Source organism: Scomber japonicus, chromosome 24 (assembly GCF_027409825.1).
Source record: "Scomber japonicus isolate fScoJap1 chromosome 24, fScoJap1.pri, whole genome shotgun sequence".
In the NCBI taxonomy this organism is placed as follows: domain Eukaryota; kingdom Metazoa; phylum Chordata; class Actinopteri; order Scombriformes; family Scombridae; genus Scomber; species Scomber japonicus.
Window position 1 is genome coordinate 2,471,002 of NC_070601.1, and position 23,206 is coordinate 2,494,207.

At 37.6% G+C, this 23,206-nt stretch overlaps 1 protein-coding gene across 1 annotated transcript; it reads left to right on the forward strand.

The window, feature by feature from the left end:
- Positions 1-11,139: 11,139 nt before the first annotated feature.
- LOC128354626 (NLR family CARD domain-containing protein 3-like) lies at positions 11,140-23,206 on the forward strand. The gene is made up of 10 exons (XM_053314849.1): positions 11,140-11,156; positions 12,349-12,374; positions 12,486-12,518; positions 18,850-18,953; positions 19,113-19,341; positions 19,484-21,278; positions 21,469-21,642; positions 21,972-22,145; positions 22,461-22,507; positions 22,662-23,206. Exons 1-10 carry the CDS (start codon positions 11,140-11,142, stop codon positions 23,204-23,206), a joined length of 3,144 nt encoding a protein of 1,047 aa, XP_053170824.1.

Genomic DNA, 23,206 nt, shown 5'->3' on the forward strand with positions numbered 1-23,206 from the left:
GGGTGGGTCGAGGGCGGGGGCGGGGGCAGGGGGGGGTTGAGGTGGGACCGCAGCAGCAGCCGACTCCTCTCTGCTTCTGTTCAGGAGGAAAAAACAAGAGATTTCTCGTCAGTTACGTTTCAGAGGTCGACTCAATTACACCAATTTGGAAATAGCAGAAATACCAAAGAAGTGACTTGGAAGTGTTTTATATTACTTATCAGATCTGCTTTTCACATCTTAAGTCATTATTTCCACATTACTGATGATTATTTAACAAAAATCACACTGAATAAATATTATATACAACATAATCATGATAATCATAATATCAATATCGAGCTATTTGGCCAAGAAATACTGTTACTTTTACTTTTATCACGTATTTGTGTAGTATATGTTTATTTGTATATTAATAAATGTGTATTGATATATATAATTAGTATATATTCATATATTGATGTATATTGTATGTGTATTTGCATGTTTGTATATATGGATATATTTAATTCACCTGGATCTGAGCACTGTATTTTTATTATAACTCTTAAGGCTGAGTGGTTCAGCTGCTTTTCTATAAATAACATCCTAATAATCCAAAGTATAGGGAAGCTATTTTAATCCTATATATATATATATATATATATATATATATATATATATATATAAAACAAAGTATTATTCTCAGTTTACCAATAAAGTGTGTTAATATGATGCTTGTTATGATTATTATGAAGCCAGACACCTAAGATATTCATATCAAACCAAACTTCATTTATAAATCCGTCAATTTAATGATTTACCTGCTTATAAATAAAAATGACTAAAGGTATAGGATATTAATTGAAATGTATATTTAAGAGTAGGTTATACTCTTTAATTCGGCTGCATTTAAGTAATTAAATTACCTTCATTTATTACACAAACACCCACTTTTTAGGGAGTATGGCTCCATAGAAACGCGCTGCTTTGACCGATATTTAACCAAACTCAATTCACTTTTATATGAATTTAATTTTGCGACTGTATCACTAAATATACTTAAGAGATAGTTTATTAGTTAAAGGTTTTACTGCATCATTAGGAACTACTCTTCACTTCGGCTTTAATTTAATTCACATAATAATTGACTTTAATGTTAAAATATTCACTTTTACTTTCACACCGCCGCAGCTTTAGTGAACAAAATAAAGCTGCCATCGACACTTAAAGTTTAATTTGTCGCCTTTTTGTGACGTAATTAAACGTGTCTGAGTCATTGTTGCACCACAGCAGTTTATGACACATTTAAAGATGCTTTAAAACACGAATAAAAGTGAATTAATGTCATAAACAGTACAAACGTTTTGATAAAAGAGGCGCTGCTCCTCTGTTAGCTTCCTGTTGGTGGTTTCACCCTCTAAACACCGACGTGAAACAAAAGCACACCTCAAAGGTTCCGCTGCATTAATAGTCGTTCTGACTGATCAATAAATGTGGTTATACCTTATATACAGTCTATGGGTTAAACCAATAATGATTGAAATGTTATTTTATATGTAAAGGTAAAATGAGCAGAACTTTCTGGAAGTGTGGGGTTTATTGTATAACCATTCAAGATTTCTGTGTCGCGGTATAAATACTGTAGCGTCCCGGAATTTTGGGCCACTTTAGGAAAAGTCTTAAAATTTCAGAATAAAAGACATTTGGGGAGTTTTTACAAGCTGTTAACATGGGTCAAATTGACCAGAACAGAACAGTATGTGAGGGGTTAAACTCATTCTGTATGTTACATCTCTTTATTTCTCTCTCTCCACCTATTACCATATTAAAACTATTAACTATTCATTTAACTAAAATAAATGTCAATACAGGTTCAAATTTAGGCCACTTTAGGTAAAGTTTCAGAGTAAAAGAAACTACATTTGGAGTTTTTACAGCTGTCAAATGTCAAAACAGAAACAGTATAGTGTCAAATTCTACTTTCATACTGCAGTGAGTGTAAAAATAGGCCAATGATTGAGATGAATGCAGCATTAAAAAGAGGTTTAAGTCACTGGTATTACTTAAAAATAATAATATACTAAATGTGGTTACTGTACTTCAAATGAGTCAGAAAACATTGTGAAAGTGAATATTTATCATTGAGGTTGTGCATGATATTTAATCATGTGCAGTCATGTGATGTTTGGGTCTGGAGGAGTGTCCAAACTGAAGGGTCACACCTCCTTATGAATCATATCACAAACTTCGGAAGGGTGATAGGTATATTTCAGTGGCGGCTGCTGGTGTTTTAAACAGGGGAAGCTCACTTTACATCTTCATCATAAAACGTGTCATATTGAAGCGAGGCAGTTACAATAAAAGTAGTGTTTAATTGAGGTTGTTGTATGCTTCATCTATATGCCATAGAACCACATCAACACACAAACACTTAACACCTAAACATAAACGTATTAATTAATATTTAATATATAAGACCTAATCTAATCTAATTAATTAGACCAATAATATTGTTTTCTGTACCATTTTGCAATGTGACTCAGTGAGTGACAGGTGTCCAGACAATGGTACGATACGGTTCATTTACGCTACGCAGCCAGTCATAGCCTTGTGACCCCATAACTGAAACCACAACAGCCAATTAACCCTGTGAGTAGAATCAAGCTTTGAGTTATTACCTTGTAGAAAGTCACAAAGGGTGACAGCATGCTAAATGTAATGTTCCTTTTAAAGTTGAAATGTTAGTACAGCACTTTGAAGGTTATAAAATACATCTAAATTAAAATGAAATACATTTATGTTGGCCGGTGAACTTGTTGGCCCTGTTTGAAGGCCTCCGCGTGGTGCAGTAGAAATCCACGTAGTTGGTGTTGGCTTTGAATCGGAGCGTCTGGCTGGCGTAGCTGTCGGGGGGGCGGGGGGTCGTAGGGCTCCTCTCCGTAGCCTTGTGGGGACGACAGGTACATTCTGTAGCTGTTGTAGTTCTTCCTGTTTGGGTTCGTCGTAGAATGGCTCCTGGTGCTGAGAGAAGAGAGAAGAGAAATAATAATAATAGTGATTTATTGGTCTGGAAATCCTGATGAAGCTGAGAATTGTGTGTAGCAAGGTTTTTATAGTTTTTAAATTTTCATTAGTTTTTATTTTTATTTATTTTTTCAGTTTTCTTTTTTATTTCAGTTTAGTTTTAGTTCGTTCAACAAGTGATTTAGTACTTTTAGTTTAGTTTTTATTTTGGGGAATTGACTAGTTTCAGTTTAGTTTTAATGTTAGTTTTAGTTTTTCAGGTATTGAGAGAAAGCCTTGACTTGTAGAAGCTGAAAAGGATGAAAGAGTGTGTGACACCACATATGGTTTTTAATTTCATTCTTTAACCACGGCTGCTGCAGGACAGGAAACGACAAATAAAGACAGTTATTTGTTATCAATTCAAATAACTTTATATGAATTGAACTGAAGCTGCGTGAAAACCTTCAGCTGTGAGGGGAGGGGCCTTGAATGAAGCTGCAGACACCCACCTGTGGTCCTGATGTGGCGTCATGGTCTACGGCAGCAGCAGCAGAGATCTACAACTGAATAGAAGTGTGTATGAAAGGAGTGTGACCTGCAGGAGGCACAAATGGAGCATCAGAGGGTCCCTTAAAAATACAGCACACACATATACAGACACATATGAGTTTATGGACTTGAGACTGATTAGAAGAATTGCAGGAGTGATGATTTGGAGGTTGCATTTAATACTGAAGCAGCAGGAGGGAATATTTTAAGGATTTTTCTACTTTTAGATGCTGTTAAATTCTTTCTGCAACAACTTTTAAATCTACAAGGGTCCTTCAGCAATTAGTTTAACAAGATTAATTAGATTAAATAAAAAATCTGGCCTTTAACTCATGAATAACCTTAAAAAATGAAGTGGATTTCCTGTAGCAGATCCACTATTTGGATTAATATATAATATATATTATATTATTTATTATGCATAATACTAACAGAGCTTATGTTGCAGGTCTTCTGTTGTACTTAACTGTCTTAAAAATATTTGTTCAAAGCTGAATTTTGCAGGCAAACATTATTTTTTTGGCTCTAACTTGATCATGTAATAAGTCAGAGAAAGTTGCTGCAGTTCCACCATCAGTCCACTAGATGGCGACATGAAGCAGCAACATGATGCTCAGAGGAGGATTTACTAACATTCACTGACTGAATCATTAATATTCAGCAAATTCAACACCAATAAAACAAAATTTAAAAAGATTCAGGTATCTATTAGTTCTCTTTAGTGTTGTAACATTAATATTTCACATGATGCACAAAAAGAAATGTATTAAAATTAAGCCAGAATGCATGCTAAAGTGCCCTCTTGGGAGCCAGAGCGCGTGCTAAAGTGCCCTCTTGGGAGCCAGAACACGTGCTAAGGTGCCCTCCTGGTTGGCAAAACACACGCACTAAAGTGCCCTCTTCAGTGACAAGAACACGCTGTATGTGCCCATTTTTTTCTTTTCGCCCCTGCCCTTTAAAAAGTTTGTGCACGCCACTGACAAAGAGAAATAAAGCAATAAATACACAGATCATCTCTTCCTGTCTGAGTGTAATTCGACTGTTTGCATGTTATTGTAACTGTTCCTCCACATCAGTGAATACGACACATTTAATATTCAAACATATAAAACATGTTGATTTCTCAGAGCTGCAGAAAGGAAATATTAATCTTCTGATTTATATAGTTTGACTCCAGCAGGTTGATCAATAATTAACCAGATTTTAGATTTATCTTCTAACATTAGAGTTCTCCAAAGTTTGAGATAAAATAACAAGATGAAACACAAACATGAAATAGCAAGAAACAAAGTGTGTATAGTTACAGTAGAAGAAGTTAAAATAAATATGAAAGAAAGTAAACTTACAATGAAGAGTCATCAGACTGGTCCATGTTGACGATAACACCCAGTCTTCTGTCCGCTGCTGTTTCAGGTGAAATGGCGCCATCTGGTGGACATGAGGGGGAACTACAAGCACAGTGGCAGAAATGTTTTAATATTTGAATGTAGCTTGTGTATACTGTTTTAATACACATATTTTCTTTATAAAATAATAAGTAAGTGCTTTTTTCCTCTCATTGAGACATTTGAAAATAAATTCTTGTCAAAAACATGTTTGTGATTTGGGGCCTAAAAGAAAAGCTATGACAATTAAAAAACTGATGAGCAATTCACAGATTACACTGACATGCTAATGAGCACGACAACATGACATCAACCCAATTACACTTTGTATTAAAGTACTTTAAAAGAGACATATCAATGTGTATGTCATCCTTAAAGAGCAGCTGATCAGGTGGTTTTGGTCAAATGTGTTTTTTAAAATTAGAAACTAAATTAAGCTCTCAAAGTTCTTTTTTGTTGATTTGTCAATAATCTTTGGAAACTCATAGCAGGCTGATTCCCTTTAAAACAGACTGAATTGTTCCATGGCAACGTTTATAGACAACAGAAATCCTTTCATATTTCCACCACGTGGCATTATACTCCCGACAAACACACAAGCCCTGTTCCCTTGTTTCTTGTATTTCTGTTTGACAGATTGTAAAAGTCTTGTTTGGTGAAATTTGGAGAAAGGTTTGGTTTGACAGGAGTCCAGATGTTTTATTCATCTTTCAAAGTTAAAAAAGACAAAAATGAGAGTTTTTAAAGAAGTATGATCTAAAGATGTGATGGTTTGTTCCTGGAGAAGAAAACTCTTGCTTTGTCCAAAGCAGATAGAACTATTAAAGTACATGATTTCTATAAAAATTCCACTTTTCATGTAAAGTTTAGTTTTGTGAAGATTGTAGAAATTTGGAAGTGATCCTGCACTAAACTGTGTAAATAAACAATAATAATGTTCAGGTTATTGTGTGCCAGTTTTTAAATAAAGAGATCAAATTAAAGCTTCTATTATTTCTTATACTCTTAAGTTTGATACAACAGGTTTTTTTAATAAAACATACAAATTAACTTTACAGAAAAATGGGATTTCAGTTTGTCATCTGTGACAATGTAATGCTTCTCTTTGTTTCACATAATACAATGTTTTATTGTTCTGGACTTCAGACAAATGAGACATTTAAAGACAAAACATTTGAACCTGTGAAACTAGAAAAAGCTTTTTACACAATTTGAAAAATGTTAATTTTAATCATGCAAATGCAGTAGAAACATACAGACACTTAAAACATGTCAGTTTATGAACTGACTAAAGTATGATGGGAAAAAAAATTGAGACTCATAAGGATCAAACTCAACACCTCCAAATGTTTAAACTGTCCTCTAACAGACTGAGCTAATAAACACAGCAAAATAAAGCAAAATAAAGCAAAGACAATTAATCAAAAAAGCAATCTGATCTGCTCCACCAAGAGATCCAAAGTTTAAAGAAACCATTGGAGACTCTTGAGTCCTCGCTGAGGAGGATGTTCAGTCCAAAGATCTGTTGGCTCAGCAGTGGAAAGTACTCAACGAAAAGAGACGATCCAGAGCCTACAGGAGCAAGTACAACAAAACCAGAGTCTAGTCAGAGAAAAAGAGTTACTCATGGCCAGGATACTCTAGACCGAAATGGATCAGAAAGCTCTGGAAGAAAAAGTTGAAGCCATGGTCTTCGAGAAGGAGAGACTCGTCAAAAACCAGGAGTTCTTGGACAGGGAGAACAAAGCCTCTCGTAAACTTGAATCTCTGCTTCAGCAGGAGCTTGACTTATTGAAAATGGAGAAAAAGAGACTTTTACAAGAGAAGGAAAAAGCTGAAGAAAGCGGGATGCTGCAGAAGGACCTTCAAGAGCAGCTCCTGGCTAAATCTGAAGCTGCTCAACACTACAAGGCTCAGTTTTCTGCAGCTCAACCTGCTCCAGTTGAAGCTTGAGATCTTGGATCTTTTGCTGGAGGACTGCTCTCTGCTCTGTGATCTCCTTTTGCAAATTGTCCAAAATTTCATCCTTGGCTTGAATAACTTCCTCCGTGTGAGACTTCTGTTGCTCCAGCAGTTCTTTCTGTAGAGTCATTTCCTGTTGGTACTCCGTCAGCTGCTGTGTTTTAGCCTGAATCTCCACCTCCGCCTTCTCCAGGGAACCGATGGTGCTCTCCAGGTCAGTCCTCAAACTGTTGATTTCACTCTAACATTTCTCTCTGGCAATTTGAGAAGAAAATATAATGATTGATTAAACATGAACAGAAACATTTGAGTTTTGTTTATTTTCAATAGTGAGCTTTTATACTTTACCTCCATATTCTCTCCCCCATTTCAGCCTCAGTGGCTTTGCGCATCTCTTCCTCTAAACAGGAAACCTTTCCCTGGAGAATCTGAATCTGTTCTGTGAGGAGTTCCTGAGAAACGAGAGAGAGATGAACATTAAAAACTGTGAAACCAGACATGCAGTAACTAAGATACTAATAACACCTGTTACAAAAAGTTTAAAAGGTTCTTTGAAATGCTTTTCCTTAATTGTATATCTAAAAGTCATTCATGTATATTTTAGTTCAATCTTTTCTTGATCCATGTATTTGGCTTCGACCATTTAAATCACTAGTGTCATTTAACTGATTTAACTAGTCTAGAGCAATCAATTATTGGTTATGGGGCATTCCCACATATTGAAAAATTGTTTCCAGAGCTGAGGAAAAAATGATCTGTCTTGCATCAATTGGTTATTAAGGACTTAAACTATTTGATCTGGTCGGTACATCCTGCATAATTGTAATATACATAATATAAGACAATGGTGCATTAAATTAAATCATTTTACTTGCCATCTGTGAATGCTGAGAACCTTTTTAATAGAAGCCCTAACCCTCCCCGATAAATTTGCAGGGAACTTTTGCTTTCAAGATTCGAGACAACTTTATTAATACCCTGGAGGGCAATTAATTTGACAGCTCGCACCACAACATACTCTTACCCATAAATAAAATAAAAAGAGAAGATACAGGCAAGAATTATAACTACAAATGTTAACGTTCATACCTTCAACTTACATACATTGCATTTTTCAGGAAAACTTGAAAGTTATTATTTTGAATAAATAAACAAATGTGAGTCTCCAATGAGTTTCATTATTTCTGCTGCTTAAATGGCCTTGGTCTTGTTTGATGAACACGATAAAACAGTGTTTGATAAATTCAAGTCTGAGTTTTTCTTGGCATGCAGATACTGAGGTACAGTATTGTCACAGCACATTGCACACATTACACAAACAGAAGAAGTTTGAAAATTATTTAAAATGAACTAAAATCCACAGTGATACCTGACGGAGGGAGAAGCCACCGGTTGCATGTTTTGACTCATTTTACAGTCAGTCAGACATTAGTATCACATATCAAATGAAATATGAAATAAACTTGTGACTTACGTCTCAATGGCCCACTGCTCAGATAAACACTGCCCTCACTCTCCATCACATAACCAGTCAGGTTTGCAAGCTCTTGCTAAAAAGACAAGAGTAGGAATGATGTCATTGAATTGGCACAGACTTAAAACAGGAAGCGATATCTAAAAAAACTATTCGACTTACCTCCACGTCGCATTCCAACTTGTTTAAAGTGCATCTGTCGGTCATGGTACACCAGCAACAAAAGCACCTGGTGATAAACACATGGATGAAGTCAGAATGGGGTGTGTGTGTGTGTGTATTTTAAAAAGGTTGGAGTAGGGCTGCACAATTAAATAAAGAAATAATCGAAACCGACATTTAGAAACTCTAATCGACTTAATCTTACTCATGTCAATTAATCGTGGTGTTCACTGTTGCCATGACAACAAAGGTTGCATATCTTTAAGGGAATTTGAAAACTTGTCTCCAGTGATCATTTTAACCCAAACCATGATCTTTAACCACAGCGTCACACCTTCACCTTCCTGTCGTCCTCCCCTCTGTTTTGACTGTTCCTTCTTTCCTTCCTTCTTCCCTTCCTCCCTCCCTCCTTCCTTTGTCATCTCCTTTCCTCTGTCCTTTGCATCCTTCCAACTTTCTTTCCTCTGTCCTTCTTTCCTTCCTCCCTCCCTCCCATCCTCCTCCCTCCCTTCCTTGACTCGAAGACAACAGGAGGGTTAAAACATCTTTATTTTCACTCCCTAAAGATCCTCATGTGTGAGGGCAGCAGTGTAAAATACAAAACTAAAGAAACTGAAAATATGTCATTGTTCATCGAGGGTGGAGATAATTCATTGTAATCGAGGTTAAAAGTTCAATTAATGGTGATTTTGATTTTTGCCATCATGCCAGTGTGATCTTCATATACCTTCGCAATTTCCACAGTTAGGTTGATGCCATCTCTGATGCTTTCACTGCACTAAATCTGCAATCCTCTAATGAACATAAAACAGAGATAGATGGGTTAGTTATTCCTCCACAATGTTCAAAATCTGCCTGTGTACAAGAGATTAAATAGAAACTTTGCCAAAGAAATAATCCCCTTGTTGCAGCGATGTAGAAGTAAACTTAAGTGTGTGTGAGTAAATCCTGAAATCATTATTCAGTATGTGTGGGGGAGTGCAACAGACCACACTTCGGACCACTCCCAGCTGTGATGCAAGGCGTGGTCAAAAGGTGTGAAATATTTCAAATTTTGCAGCCAGGAGACGGCAGAGAAATGCCTTCGGTTACTGCACTGCACTGCACTCAGACATTTCCAGAAATACAGCATGCTTTGTTTTTCATAACACAATCCAGATCACATTCCTACACATGCATTTGATAAGATAAGAAAAACTGGAATCTGGAGTAGGGAAAGGAGTAGTACCCTTAAAAGGTAAATAAAATGGTGTGATAAACTATTTGCTAGTCTCAGATTAAACTGAAGTCTGTGTCACATCTTTTCAATATATAACCTGAACTAAAAAATAAATAAATAAATAAACACTCAGGATTCTTGTAAACGTGTCTGTGTGATTCTGTGACTTACTGACAAAGAGTGGCAGAGGTTACAATGATGGGGTTGTTTACTCGCCCATAGGTTTGCCTTTACAATGACATGTGTACAGACATTCAGGGACCGAAAGCTGACGCATTATTATTATTATTATTATTATTATTATTATTATTATTATTATTATTATTATTATTATTATTATTATTATATATAACCATATTTTTTTGTTTGGCCATATCTATCTTTTTATTTTGGTATAAGTCATATGTCAAGTCGAAGAAGAACCAACCGTGTACCAAAATGCCGTGTGCGTAATGATATATGGTTCAACTCTTTTACGCACAGGGCGCACGCCGGTTACGCTTGGAGTTTGTTTATGGGCAGCCAAACTAATAGCTTAGTGTCATACACCGTTGGAAACCTCAGACTATTGGCTAAAAGGTTATCAACTTCATTTCACCGAATATTTCCATAGGCTAGAACAGCAGTCAATCAAACCCATGTCGTCATTGTTGTCTGTCACATGTCCTCATTGGCTTTGGAGGCACGTGCTGCCTAATCCTAAACACCGATTGGCTTGTGTGTGGTGTCGTCAGAAGCAGGAGAGGCTCACGGTAGCTGAGTGGCTAGCCGAGCTAATCGCTAATACTATTACGGCTGTGAGCAACCATATAAGTCGTGAGTGGTCTTGAATGAATCAGGACAATCTAAGCTTTCCAACGATGTACGGCATGAATATACATATTTAAGGGTTGCTGTTTAAAACATTCAGAAGAACTTGTGGCTACCTCCTAACATCCGTCCCGTCCCGTAGACGGAACAGCGTGCGTTAAGAGGTTAATTGGTTTTAAACAGCGTCAATGTTACTAAAATTAATATATTTAAAAGCAGCAACTCACCTCAGGAGAATGAGACATCTGAAACGGTCTGACGAGAAGGAAACGAAGTTTAAATAGTGCTGCGCAGCATTGAACCAGCCAATCAGAGCGCACGTTTTTGACGCATCTGCAAACAGGCGAAGCTGATTGGTTTAAAAAAAACAAACTCGGAAACGCACTAGAAGGTTGCGCTCGTTTTAAACACAGGAGCGCTCGGTTTGTGGTGGGCGGGGACGGTCGGCGATGATAATGTTAAATAAAAAGAAGCACTCGTTTTACATTACACATTTTTTGGGGGTGAGGTTGTTTTATGTTTTTGTTTGTGTGGATAAGAGTCTTGATAGCAATGCCGGAGAGGGGTCAAGCTTGTTTAATGTTGAATGAGTGCCGACTCCGCCCACCCATATGTCGGTGTACGCCAGGTAAGAGAACAAACATAATATTTGTTTTCATTATCTTTTTCTTTTTCTTTTTCTTTCCCAAAAATCTTTATTCTTTGTTGGACATTAACACACAACAACACATACAGAGAACATAAAACAACCAGACATTCCAGTTAATAAATAAAATATTAAAGGAGGAAGTGTAAATAAACAAATACAATGATTTAAATATAAAATGATATTAAAAAAAGTTTTTTTTAAAAAGTAAATAAATAAAAATGGTATACATGACAGACATCTTTAATGAAAACACATTGAACAGAATTCAATGACAGATAATTTTCTTATTTGTTATATATTTTATAGACTCAAAATAATGGGGTTGTTTTTGATATGTTGATATTTTCAAATATTGTTATTTTGAAACACAAAACAAATTGTAAATGAATCTAATGTTTGTAATGAGTTTTTTTTTTACTTTTATTTAAATTGTTGATCAATAACATTATATTTTTGGTTGTAACACAGAACAACATAACATAAAAAAGAACAAACAACACAATAAGCAAAACACAGGAGCTAATAAAGAAGGCGCAGGTGCCCACCTGCGGCGTGAGGGCCAGCCCGGCGTGCACCGAGGCAGGCCTCACAGCGAGGGTAGATAGATAGATAGATAGATTGTTTATTTGTCCTTTCGGAAAATTGTTCTGTGCTGTTTTCAGTGCATCTGATACAAGTACAAAGACATTACAATAAACAAGAACACAATAGACAAACCATACACCCACCCTCCCAGGACAAAAAGACAGGTTGACAATAGGACAAAAAACCCAACTTAAATACAGTACAATACTAAAGTGCAGTTATTCAGTACTAAAGTGCAATGTGCTATTCAGTAGTTGTCTTATTTAACATGGATATGCTGGTAGGTATGAATGATCTGCGGGCTCTGTTTGTCTGGAATGAAGGCATCCTGAGCCTCCTACCTGAGGGCAACAACTCATATGTTTGATGTAAGGGGTGTGAGAGATCCTCACATATATTATTTGCCTTCTTTACCACCCTTGTTTCAACAGTCATGGCCATGCTATTTAGAGGCTGGCCAGCAATCTTGCTGGCCATGTTGACTATCCTGTGAAGCTTATTTTTATTTGCAATAGACAGAGAGCTCTGAGCATCGTATTTCTGTCACACCTCCTGATTTCCATATCACTGAGTTTCTCACCAACAGGTTTCTGATACAGCAGAGACTCAGAGGTGAGAGGGGACAGAAAGGAAAACACAGAAAAGCCAAATAAGAAACAGAAAAATAAATCACAAATTCAGATCTCAGCAGATTCCCTGAACTTCTCCTTCTGTGTGTTTCAGGTGCAGAGGAGGGCTGGGCCAACACAGGTGAAGGTGACATTTTAAATATCTCAAAATAACACAAGCACTGATCTGTTTGAGACATGTTGAAAATGTGCAGTATAAGAAGTAAATGAGTAGTTTAGATTGATCACCAAGGATCAATATCATGTATAAATCATGTACATTAATAGTTACATTTGGAAAATTCACTTTGGACAAAAAGCAAGTGTTTTATTCTCCAGGAAGAAAACAGTTAATCTTCTATCTGGGGGTCGCCAAAGATCCATCAATGAAGAGCGATACTCCACATTTAATGCAGATATTGGATACAATATAAGTACTGATCATTTATCAATAATACATCTTGAAAATGATCATCACTTTAGAACATTTTTGTCCAGTTATGATGTCAAAGATAAACTAGCTGTAAGTGAGTCAAGTGCGATAATATCAAAGCTAAAGATGTTTTACAGTCGATTAATTGATCTGATTAGTTGAGGTTAATGCTTGTCAGTGTGACTCTGTGAGCAGTGATTAATGAACTCCAGCTTTCAAACATTCAAACAGCAGCTGAGTGTTTGTGTTCTCCTGAGGAAGTTTCATGTTTTAATATCACTTCAGCATCTGAACTTAATCTGAATCAATCCAACCAGTCAGACTGCATACTTTGATAGTGAAGTGAAGGTGTGTCAGCAGCCTGTACACACATGTTGAACACTGTTGAAGGACAAGTAGCTCCATTGGTTAAAAGTGTTATTGTTGGATAGAGTTTTTTTAAACCATGAGGTGCTTTTAAAAGTCATAATTTTAAACAGAAAAATCAGCTAAATTCCCTCCTGTGACAGGGTCAGGGTCTGTGTAAGAAGAAACTCTGAGGAGTCCAAAAGTCAGATTTGTGTGAATTATTGATATTAAGTCTGACTCTGATGAAGATTATTTCCATTTGATCTGTGATGTGTTCTGTAACAGAGGATAAAGGGCAATTATTGATGTGAAGAAATAACTTTACCAATACAAAACCATACAAAAGATGTGTTATAGCTACCTGTTAACTATGTGTTTTAAATCTATAAAATAAAACAGGACACAGTTAAACCATCAATACAACAATAAATATACAAATACATGATCAACTAAATCAGTCAAAAACATTCATAGACGATTATTATGTGAGCCTTCCTACCTGTCCCGCCTCCTCTACAGGTGGAGCTTATTCCAGTAAACAGTGGTTAACACCTTTCTGACAGACATCAAGAGTCTTTGTCTTCAGGGAGGGCATTAAGTGTAAGTTTGCTTTTTTTCATACTTTAACTTCCTATTTAGTAACTGATGGATAACTAACACTATTTATATGTTGTTTATTGGTATTGAATTGACTGAATATTAATGAAGCCTCCTTTCAAATTCAGTGTGTCAGTGAGTGTAGTTCCTCCTTCATATATACATATTCAGCAGCTGAATATGTAACCGGGAAGGAAAACACAGCATGATATTAATATATAAGAAAGGTAGGCTACTATACTTTCTCTAACGTTAGCACATATTCTGCTGTTATAGTCTACTTAATGATACATTACATTAATTTGATCAGTTCAGTCCACTAAGTAGAGGTGAGTACAGTGGGTCAGTTTAATGAACATTAAAGCTGCTGTCAACCACCAAATATCACATGCAGTAACTATAATAAGTGATGCAGAGTTCAAGTCAAGCAAAACTGTCGTTAAAGCCATGTTGTTTCATAATCTTTCGACTTTGAGTGCAAAACGTTCCCCAAATATTAGCAAATGGTTTTATTTATTATTGCTATAACCAAACCAAATAAATGTGGTATAAATGAATGAGTATAGGTGTCTGTAAAGCGTTTTTAAGGTCCTAAAGTGGCATAAAACTATTTAAAGTTGTTTACTGTTGATTATCTCTTAATTATAATATAGTCATATATTATCTATATTGGTTGGACTAATGCCATTTGAAAATATTTAATTTAAGTTGTTGAATAAGACTCATGATTATTATATTAGTTGGAAATAGTGATAGCATTTGAATGAACAACCTCCTTTTTACTTTATTTATTCATTTATTTATTTATTTATTATACAGTTATACTGTTTCATTTTAACGATTTTAAAAACATCTCAAGGACGTTAAAATAGTTTCTCAGGATGGATACGGTCTGAGAGACTAAACTTAGGGGAAATATGACTTTATCCTTAACACTGATCTGTTTGAGACATGTTGAAAAGGTGCAGTATAAGAAGTAAAGGAGTAGTTTAGATTGATCACCAAGGATCAACATCGTGAAAAATCATGTACATTAATGTATACAAGTGTGATAATATCAAAGCTAAAGATGTTTTACAGTCCATTAATTGATCCGATAGGTTCATGTTAATGTTTGTCAGTGTCAAACCAGTCAAACTGCATACTTTGATAGTGATAAAGATCAGCAGCCAACACACACACACACAGACGCATACCGATAAAAGACAAGAAGCTGCGTCATTAAAATAACTTTGATGAAAACACATTTAACTGAAGCTCAGAGCTGCTTTTCGACACAGACCTGCTCAAGACTCAACAGAGCTGCAGAGTGAGACTCATGAGACAAAGTTCAGTAAGTGAAGTTTGATTTCTCAACATTAACATGGTTTTCAGTTTGTAGACAATGAATCACTACTTATTTCAGATAGAGAAACTATTATAAATGTTGATTATATTATTATTGGATGTAGTTTCTTTAACAGTGAGGTGGTTTTAAAAGTCATTATTTCAAACAAAAATATCAGTTGGTAAATTTTACTTAGATGAGGAAACATGGCCGTCTGTTCATTATGTTCATATTTCAGACGCTATTGTTTTTGTGAAGAGTCCAAAAGTCAGATTTGTGTGAATTATTGATATAAGTCCAACACTGTGATGGAGATGATTTCCATTTGATTTGTGATGTGTTCTGTAACAGAGGATTTTCTAACAGGACACAATTAAACACTGAGAAACCATCAAGAAAACAACAAATCATGCAAATACATGAACAACGAAATTAGTCAGAAACAGCCATAGACTGTTATCATGTTGTGAATCTTTTTACCTGTCCCGCCTTCTCTACAGGTGGAGCTTATTCCAGTAAACAGTCCATCTGTGGTAAATACCTTTCTGATAGACATCAAGAGTCTTTGTCTTCAGGGAGGACATTAAGTGTAAGTTTGTTTTGTTTTCATACTTTAACTTTCTATTTAGTAACTGATGGATAACTGGCACTATTTATATGTTGTTTATCGGTGTTGAATTGACCAAATATTAATGAAGTCTCCTTTCAAATTCAGTCAGTAAGTGTAATTTCTCCTCAGTGTTTACACACTGTACATATTGAGTCTGAAAAGTGTGATTCCTGTTGGACACATCACACCAGTGTAATGTAGTGTTGTACTGACTCAATGAGACCACTGGATGGCAGTAGATACTATGATTATTTTTTAATAAATCGTTATCAGTAAGTTTAGAAAGATCAATAACACTATTAACATCAGTATTTATAGCAGTTGAATATGTAATGTAATCTTTGTCATCATTAAACTGACAGCATGCAGTTTAGCTCTCACCACTGGAGGGTGCCAAAGCTTCATCAATGAAGAGTAATACTTGATATTTAATGCAGATATTGGATACATTTTAATTGTACTAGTTATTAATCTAAAATTATTCTTTAAAATGATCATCAGCACATTTAAGAGTGTTTGTCCAGTTATGATGTCAAAGACAAACTGTTGCTGTAAGTGATTCAAGTGTGATAATATTAAAACTAAAGATGTTTTACAGTCGATTTAATTGATCTGATTAGTTGAGGTTAACGTTTGTCTGTGTGACTCTGTGAGCAGTGATTAATGAACTCCAGCTTTCAAACATTCAAACAGCAGCTGAGTGTTTGTGTTCTCCTGAGGAAGTTTCATGTTTTAATATCACTTCACCATCTAAACTTTACCTGACTGAGACTCAGTCCAACCAGTCAGACTGCATACTTTGATAGTGAAGTGAAGGTGCACACACACACACACACACACACACACACACACACACACACACACACACACACACACACACACACACACACACACACAAGGATGAAGGTCGAGAATCTGCATTGATTAAATGAATTTAAAATCCAGAATTAACTGAACCACAGAGCTGCTTTTCTACACAGTCCTGCTAACACAAAAGAATTATGAAGTTCATGAGAAAAAGCTCAGCAAGTTTGAGTTTGATTTCTCTACATTAAAGGGACGTGGTTTGGTCTAGTTTGTGGAATCACTAATTAATCACTAATTATTACAGATAATTATTTTATTGTATTTTATTTACAAGACCTTCCATTTGGAGTTAATTATCAGCTTTTAACCAATTTCCTATCATTTGTTTAAAACTGCTAGGAACAAGAGATAATCTTTCCTTTGATCTCTTTTGGTATTTTCCCAGAAGCCACTTATAGCTTTACATGAACAAAATATATGACTGTGGTTTGCCATCTGCTCACCTCATTCTCTCCAACATCTTGAAGAGATGGTCTTCAGATTCAATCCTTCATGTATATTCTTGCCAGTAGTTTGAGTGAGCTGCTCTTCACTTCACTGCAGCTTCATGACGCCATCTAGTGGACTGATAGTAGAAGTACAGCAGCTGATGGCAGCTTTCTCTGCCTCACTCTGCTGTCTGGCTGCATTCACACTGATATATAACAGGAAATAACAGCCAATCACAGGAGGAGCAGCTGATATTTAGGATGTGACAGGAGAAATGATGTAAAGGATGATCTGTGTTTCCTCTCCAGATGAAGGTAGAAAGTGTGTGTGACTGATGTGGATGTGACTTCAGCAGCATGGATCAGAATGAGGACAGAGAGGAGGGAGGCCCTCCCTCTAAACGCTCTCGGTGTGAGGAACATGACAGCCAGACTGAAGCTCAGAGGTGAGATGAGGATCTCTAACTGTCCATCACTGTTCTCCACCCTCATTATTCACACTCAAAGGTCTGTGTGTGATGTGAAAGAGAGATTTTTTCTGAATATGTGAGCTCAAATAACTTCATCAGTGATGTTTTTCTCTCAGGATCCATCAGAGACCAGACTCTCCTGGACCTGAACCCAGCTGTGTGTCCTTCAAGAGCAACTGGTCAAAGGAAGCTGATATTAAATTTAAACAAAGACATTCATCTGGCATAATGTGAGATTTTGGTATCACGTAATGTTAAAATGTTTCTATAATCAATAAAAAGAATTTCGAGACAGATTTTTTCTGAATATGTGAGCTCAAATAACTTTATCAGTGCTGTTTTACTCTCAGGATCCATCAGAGACCAGACTCTCCTGGACCTGAACCCAGCTGTGTGTCCTTCAAGAGCAACTGGTCAAAGGAAGCTGATATTAAATTTAAACAAAGACATTCATCTGGCATAATGTGAGATTTTGGTATCACGTAATGTTAAAATGTTTCTATAATCAATAAAAAGAATTTCGAGACAGATTTTTTCTGAATGTGTGAGCTCAAATAACTTTATCAGTGCTGTTTTACTCTCAGGATCCATCAGAAACCAGACTCTCCTGGACCTGAACCCACCTGTGTGTCCTTCAAGAGCGACTGGTCAAAGGAAGCTGATATTAAATTTAAACAAAGACATTCATCTGATCTAATGTAAGTTGTTTTCAAAATTAAAATCGTGACTATATGAGCTAAAATCTAAAACAGGATAAATAGTTTTTGGCTAAATTATTTGAGAAAATATAATTTATTGGCATTTATTACCTGAATGAGACACCTAACTCTGAACTCTGATTCAATCTTTGTTATTGAAGTTCTTTAAAGAAACATGTTTGAACACTTAGATGACCTTTGTTCTCATATTGTTGTCAGTGGGTGTAGAGGACTGCTTGTCCCTAATATCAGCGCTGTAGCTGCAGTTTGAAGCTTTCATTATGCTTCACCAATTAATGAATCAAGGAAGCTACTTCAAGTTTTTGTTTGTAAAAGTTCATTCTCTGAGCAGTGTATTTCAGCAGCAGCCACACTGACACAGTCAAAACATTCACACTGGGATGCCCAGTGAAACCAGTCTCATACAACCACATGCTGGCTCTAGCTGCATTGTTCCAGGGAACTTCAGCCGTGTTCAGTAAGGGAGGGAGAGCTTCATGGAGGGATGATGAGAGCTGTTTGGACTAAACCAAACTAATTCTGAGCTGAAAGCAGACGGAGATGTTGATTCTCAGTGGGATCAACAGGACTAGTAAAGCTTTACCACTACACAGAGTCATCTGATTCTCTGATCACATCCAAATACCATCTGATGGACCTTTAGCTTGTGTTAGTCTCTGTGTGGACAGACATAATGTGAGCTCATTCTTCATTATTCCTACACAGAGTGGACCAGGAGAGCTCAGAGGTTCCCAATGGTCAGTCTGCACAGCAGCATCAAACAGACCTGGACTCCATATTTATGGTCTGTACATATACAACAACTGCTTTTACATCTATTATGTTCACAATCTTCTCCATGCTGCACTTTGTAGACCAGTGGATTGTCAGTGTGTCCAACATGGATCTGATGTTTGCTTCATGGTCTTAGTTTGATTGTCATTCATATATTATTGTGTTCCAGCTGCTGGAGGAGAACATCAGCAGGTTTATGAAGAACGAGCTGAAGAAGATGCAGAAGGTCCTGAGTCCAGATTACCCAGAATGCTTAGAGAGTCAGCGGGTGGATGAGGAGGTATTGGACGGTGAGGAAGAAGAGCAGAGGAGGACCAGCAGAGAAGCATTTCTGAAGATCACACTGCACTTCCTGAGGAGAATGAAGCAGGAGGAGCTGGCTGACTGTTTGTGGAGCAGTAAGAAGATTTTTATAAAGATTTAACATGCAGGATAAAAGATATATTTACTGATGGAGGAAAATATTCACATTCTTTAGAGGAATTAAACTGTCATATTTATTTATTGATGAATTATTTTATTTCTTATATCTTCATTCAGGAACTAATGCTGGTTGTCAGCATAAACTCAAGTCTAACTTGAAGGAGAAGTTCCAGTGTCTGTTTGAGGGGATTGCTAAAGCAGGAAACCCAACCCTTCTGAATCAGATCTACACACCGCTCTACATCACAGAGGGAGGAACTGCAGAGGTCAATGATGAACATGAGGTCAGACAGATTGAAACAGCATCCAGGAAACCAGACAGACCAGAAACAACAATCAGACATGAAGACATCTTCAAAGCCTTACCTGGAAGAGGTGAACCAATCAGAACAGTGATGACAAATGGAGTGGCTGGCATTGGGAAAACAGTCTTAACACAGAAATTCACTCTGGACTGGGCTGAAGACAAAGCCAACCAGGACATATACTTCACATTTCCATTCACTTTCAGACAGTTGAATATGTTGAAAGCGAAGAAGTACAGCTTGGTGGAACTTGTTCATCACTTCTTTACTGAAACCAAAGAAGCAGGAATCTGCAGGTTTGAAGAGTTCCAGGTTGTGTTCATCTTTGACGGTCTGGATGAGTGTCGACTTCCTCTGGACTTCCACAACAATAAGATCCTGACTGATGTTACAGAGTCCACCTCAGTGGATGTGCTGCTGACAAACCTCATCAGGGGGAAACTGCTTCCCTCTGCTCGCCTCTGGATAACCACACGACCTGCAGCAGCCAATCAAATCCCTCCTGAGTGTGTCAGCATGGTGACAGAGGTCAGAGGGTTCACTGACCCACAGAAGGAGGAGTACTTCAAGAAGAGAGTCAGAGATGAGAAGCTGGCCAGCACCATCATCTCCCACATCAAGACATCACGAAGTCTCCACATCATGTGCCACATGCCAGTCTTCTGCTGGATCACTGCTACAGTTCTGGAGGACAAATTGAAAAGCAGAGAGAGAGGAGAGCTGCCCAAGTCCCTGACTGAGATGTACATCCACTTCCTGGTGGTTCAGGCCAAACTGAAGAACATCAAGTATGATGGAGGAGCTGAGACAGATCCACACTGGAGTCCAGAAACCAAGAAGATGATTGAGTATCTGGGAAAACTGGCTTTTGAGCAGCTGCAGAAAGGTAACCTGGTTTTCTATGAATCAGACCTGACAGAGTGTGGCATCGATATCAGAGCAGCCTCGGTGTACTCAGGAGTGTTCACACAGGTCTTTAAAGAGGAGAGAGGGCTGTACCAGGACAAGGTGTTCTGCTTCGTCCATCTGAGTGTTCAGGAGTTTCTGGCTGCTCTTCATGTCCATCTGACATTCATCAAGTCTGGAGTCAATCTGCTGGTAGAACAAACAACATCCCAGAAGTCTGAAACTAAACAAGAATCTGCAATGACACATCTCTACCAGAGTGCTGTGGATGAGGCCTTAAAGAGTCCAAATGGACACCTGGACTTGTTCCTGCGCTTCCTCCTGGGTCTTTCACTGCAGACCAATCATATTCTCCTTCAAGGCCTGCTGACACAGACAGGAAGTAGTTCACAGACCAATCAGGAAACAGTCGAGTACATCAAGAAGAAGCTCAGTGAGAATCTGTCTGCAGAGAGAAGCATCAATCTGTTCCACTGTCTGAATGAACTGAATGATCGTTCTCTAGTGGAGGAGATCCAACAGTCTCTGAGATCAGGAAGTCTCTCTGCAGATAAACTGTCTCCTGCTCATTGGTCAGCTCTGGGCTTCATCTTACTGTCATCAGAAGAAGATCTGGACGTGTTTGACCTGAAGAAATACTCTGCTTCAGAGGAGGCTCTTCTGAGGCTGCTGCCAGTGCTCAAAGTCTCCAAGAAAGCTCTGTAAGTGTTTATAGATTTAGTCCATGTCAGAGTGTTTTTAAATGTGCTGCATGGATTTAAAATGGAATTACATTTTCTGTTAATCATTGATTGTCCTTGCTGAGAATTAATATCCTGCATTACCAAAAGTCCAGACTCAAGATGTAAACACGATTATTTTCATGTTACTTATTAATTATTTCCTCTTTAGGCTGAATGACTGTAACCTCTCAGAGAAAAGCTGTGCAGTTCTGTCTTCAGTTCTCAGCTCCCAGTCCTCTAGTCTGAGAGAGCTGGACCTGAGTAACAACAACCTGCAGGATTCAGGAGTGAAGCAGCTTTCTGCTGGACTGGAGAGTCCACACTCTACACTGAAAACTCTCAGGTCAGATGCATCAACCTGTTCAATGGATGAGCATTTAAATAGTGTTTTACAATAATGGGCAGACATTTAATATAAGTATTGTTGTGCTTGTATGATTGTCAAACCAGTTGTGTTATTGACCTTGGGCAATAATTTCCTTCACTGTTTGTGCTTTTTAAACCTGGAATATCAAAGAGTAAACAAACCATTAATCTCAAATTGAGCCATTAATTCATAGAGTTGGATCAAATGAAAACATAAACCATTATAATTATTTGAGAAATTCATCTTGATTTCGCTATTTGACCGCACAATCAGTCTGTCTGACATGTTGTTTTGTGTCTTTAAAGGCTGTCAGGATGTCTGATCACAGAGGAAGGCTGTGCTTCTCTGGCTTCAGCTCTGAGCTGCAACCCCTCCCATCTGAGAGAGCTGGACCTGAGCTACAATCATCTAGGAGACTCAGGAGAGAAGCTACTGTCTGCAAGACTCGATGATTCAAACTGGAGACTGGACACACTCAGGTATGGAGAGACAATGTGTGATAGAGGAAGAGCTGGAGACATTTTCTCTGTCAGAGCTGATCACAGATCAACTCAATCTGAAAGGTAAACTAGATTAGATTAAATTGGGACTCGTAGTTTTTGTTATATTTACCTTAAGTTTCCTGGGAAAATTTAACCTAATTTGATTAAATCAGGGTTTTAGAAAGATTTGGATACTGAACCCCACATTTGAATATTTGAACAGAATAATAAAACAGTAGACTAGAGCAATGTAATGTCCATGTTTATATGCTGAAAGAGAACGTGCTGCTCTGACCTTCCTCCTCCTTTCAGCCTGCAGCCTGCTGGAGAACGATGGTTGACACCAGGTCTGAGGAAGTGTAAGTGTGTTTTTCATTTGATTCATGAAAACAAAGCAAACTTCAAACTGTGACATCACTCATTCACGTTCTACTGAGGATGAAGATTATGTCATCATCAAACAGATGATAGATCAATAACTGCAGCTGCATTGTGTCTCGTTCTCTCCATCAGATTTCTGTGAACTCACACTGGATCCAAACACAGCGAACAGAAAACTCAAACTGTCTGACAACAACAGGAAGGTGACACTCGTGGAGGCTGAGCAGTCATATCCTGATCATCCAGACAGATTTGATCGTTGGCCTCAGCTGCTGTGTAGAGATGATCTGACTGGGCGTTGTTACTGGGAGGTCGAGTGGAGCAAAGCAGTTTATGTAGCAGTGAGTTACAGAGGAATCAACAGGAGAGGAGACAGTGATGTCTATAGGTTTGGAGAGCATGATCAGTCCTGGACTCTGAGGTGCTCTGATCATGGTTACACTGTCTATCACAATAACATTGGAACATCCATCACCTCCCCGGTCTCTAACAGAGTGGCAGTGTATGTGGACTGTCCTGCTGGCACTCTGTCCTTCTACAGAGTCTCCTCTGACTCACTGATCCACCTCCACACCTTCAACACCACATTCACTCAGCCTCTGTATGCTGGGTTTGGGTTCTTTGTGGGCCATAATGGTTCCTCGATTTCTGTAGGAGGGAGAGTCTCCTCTGGTTAG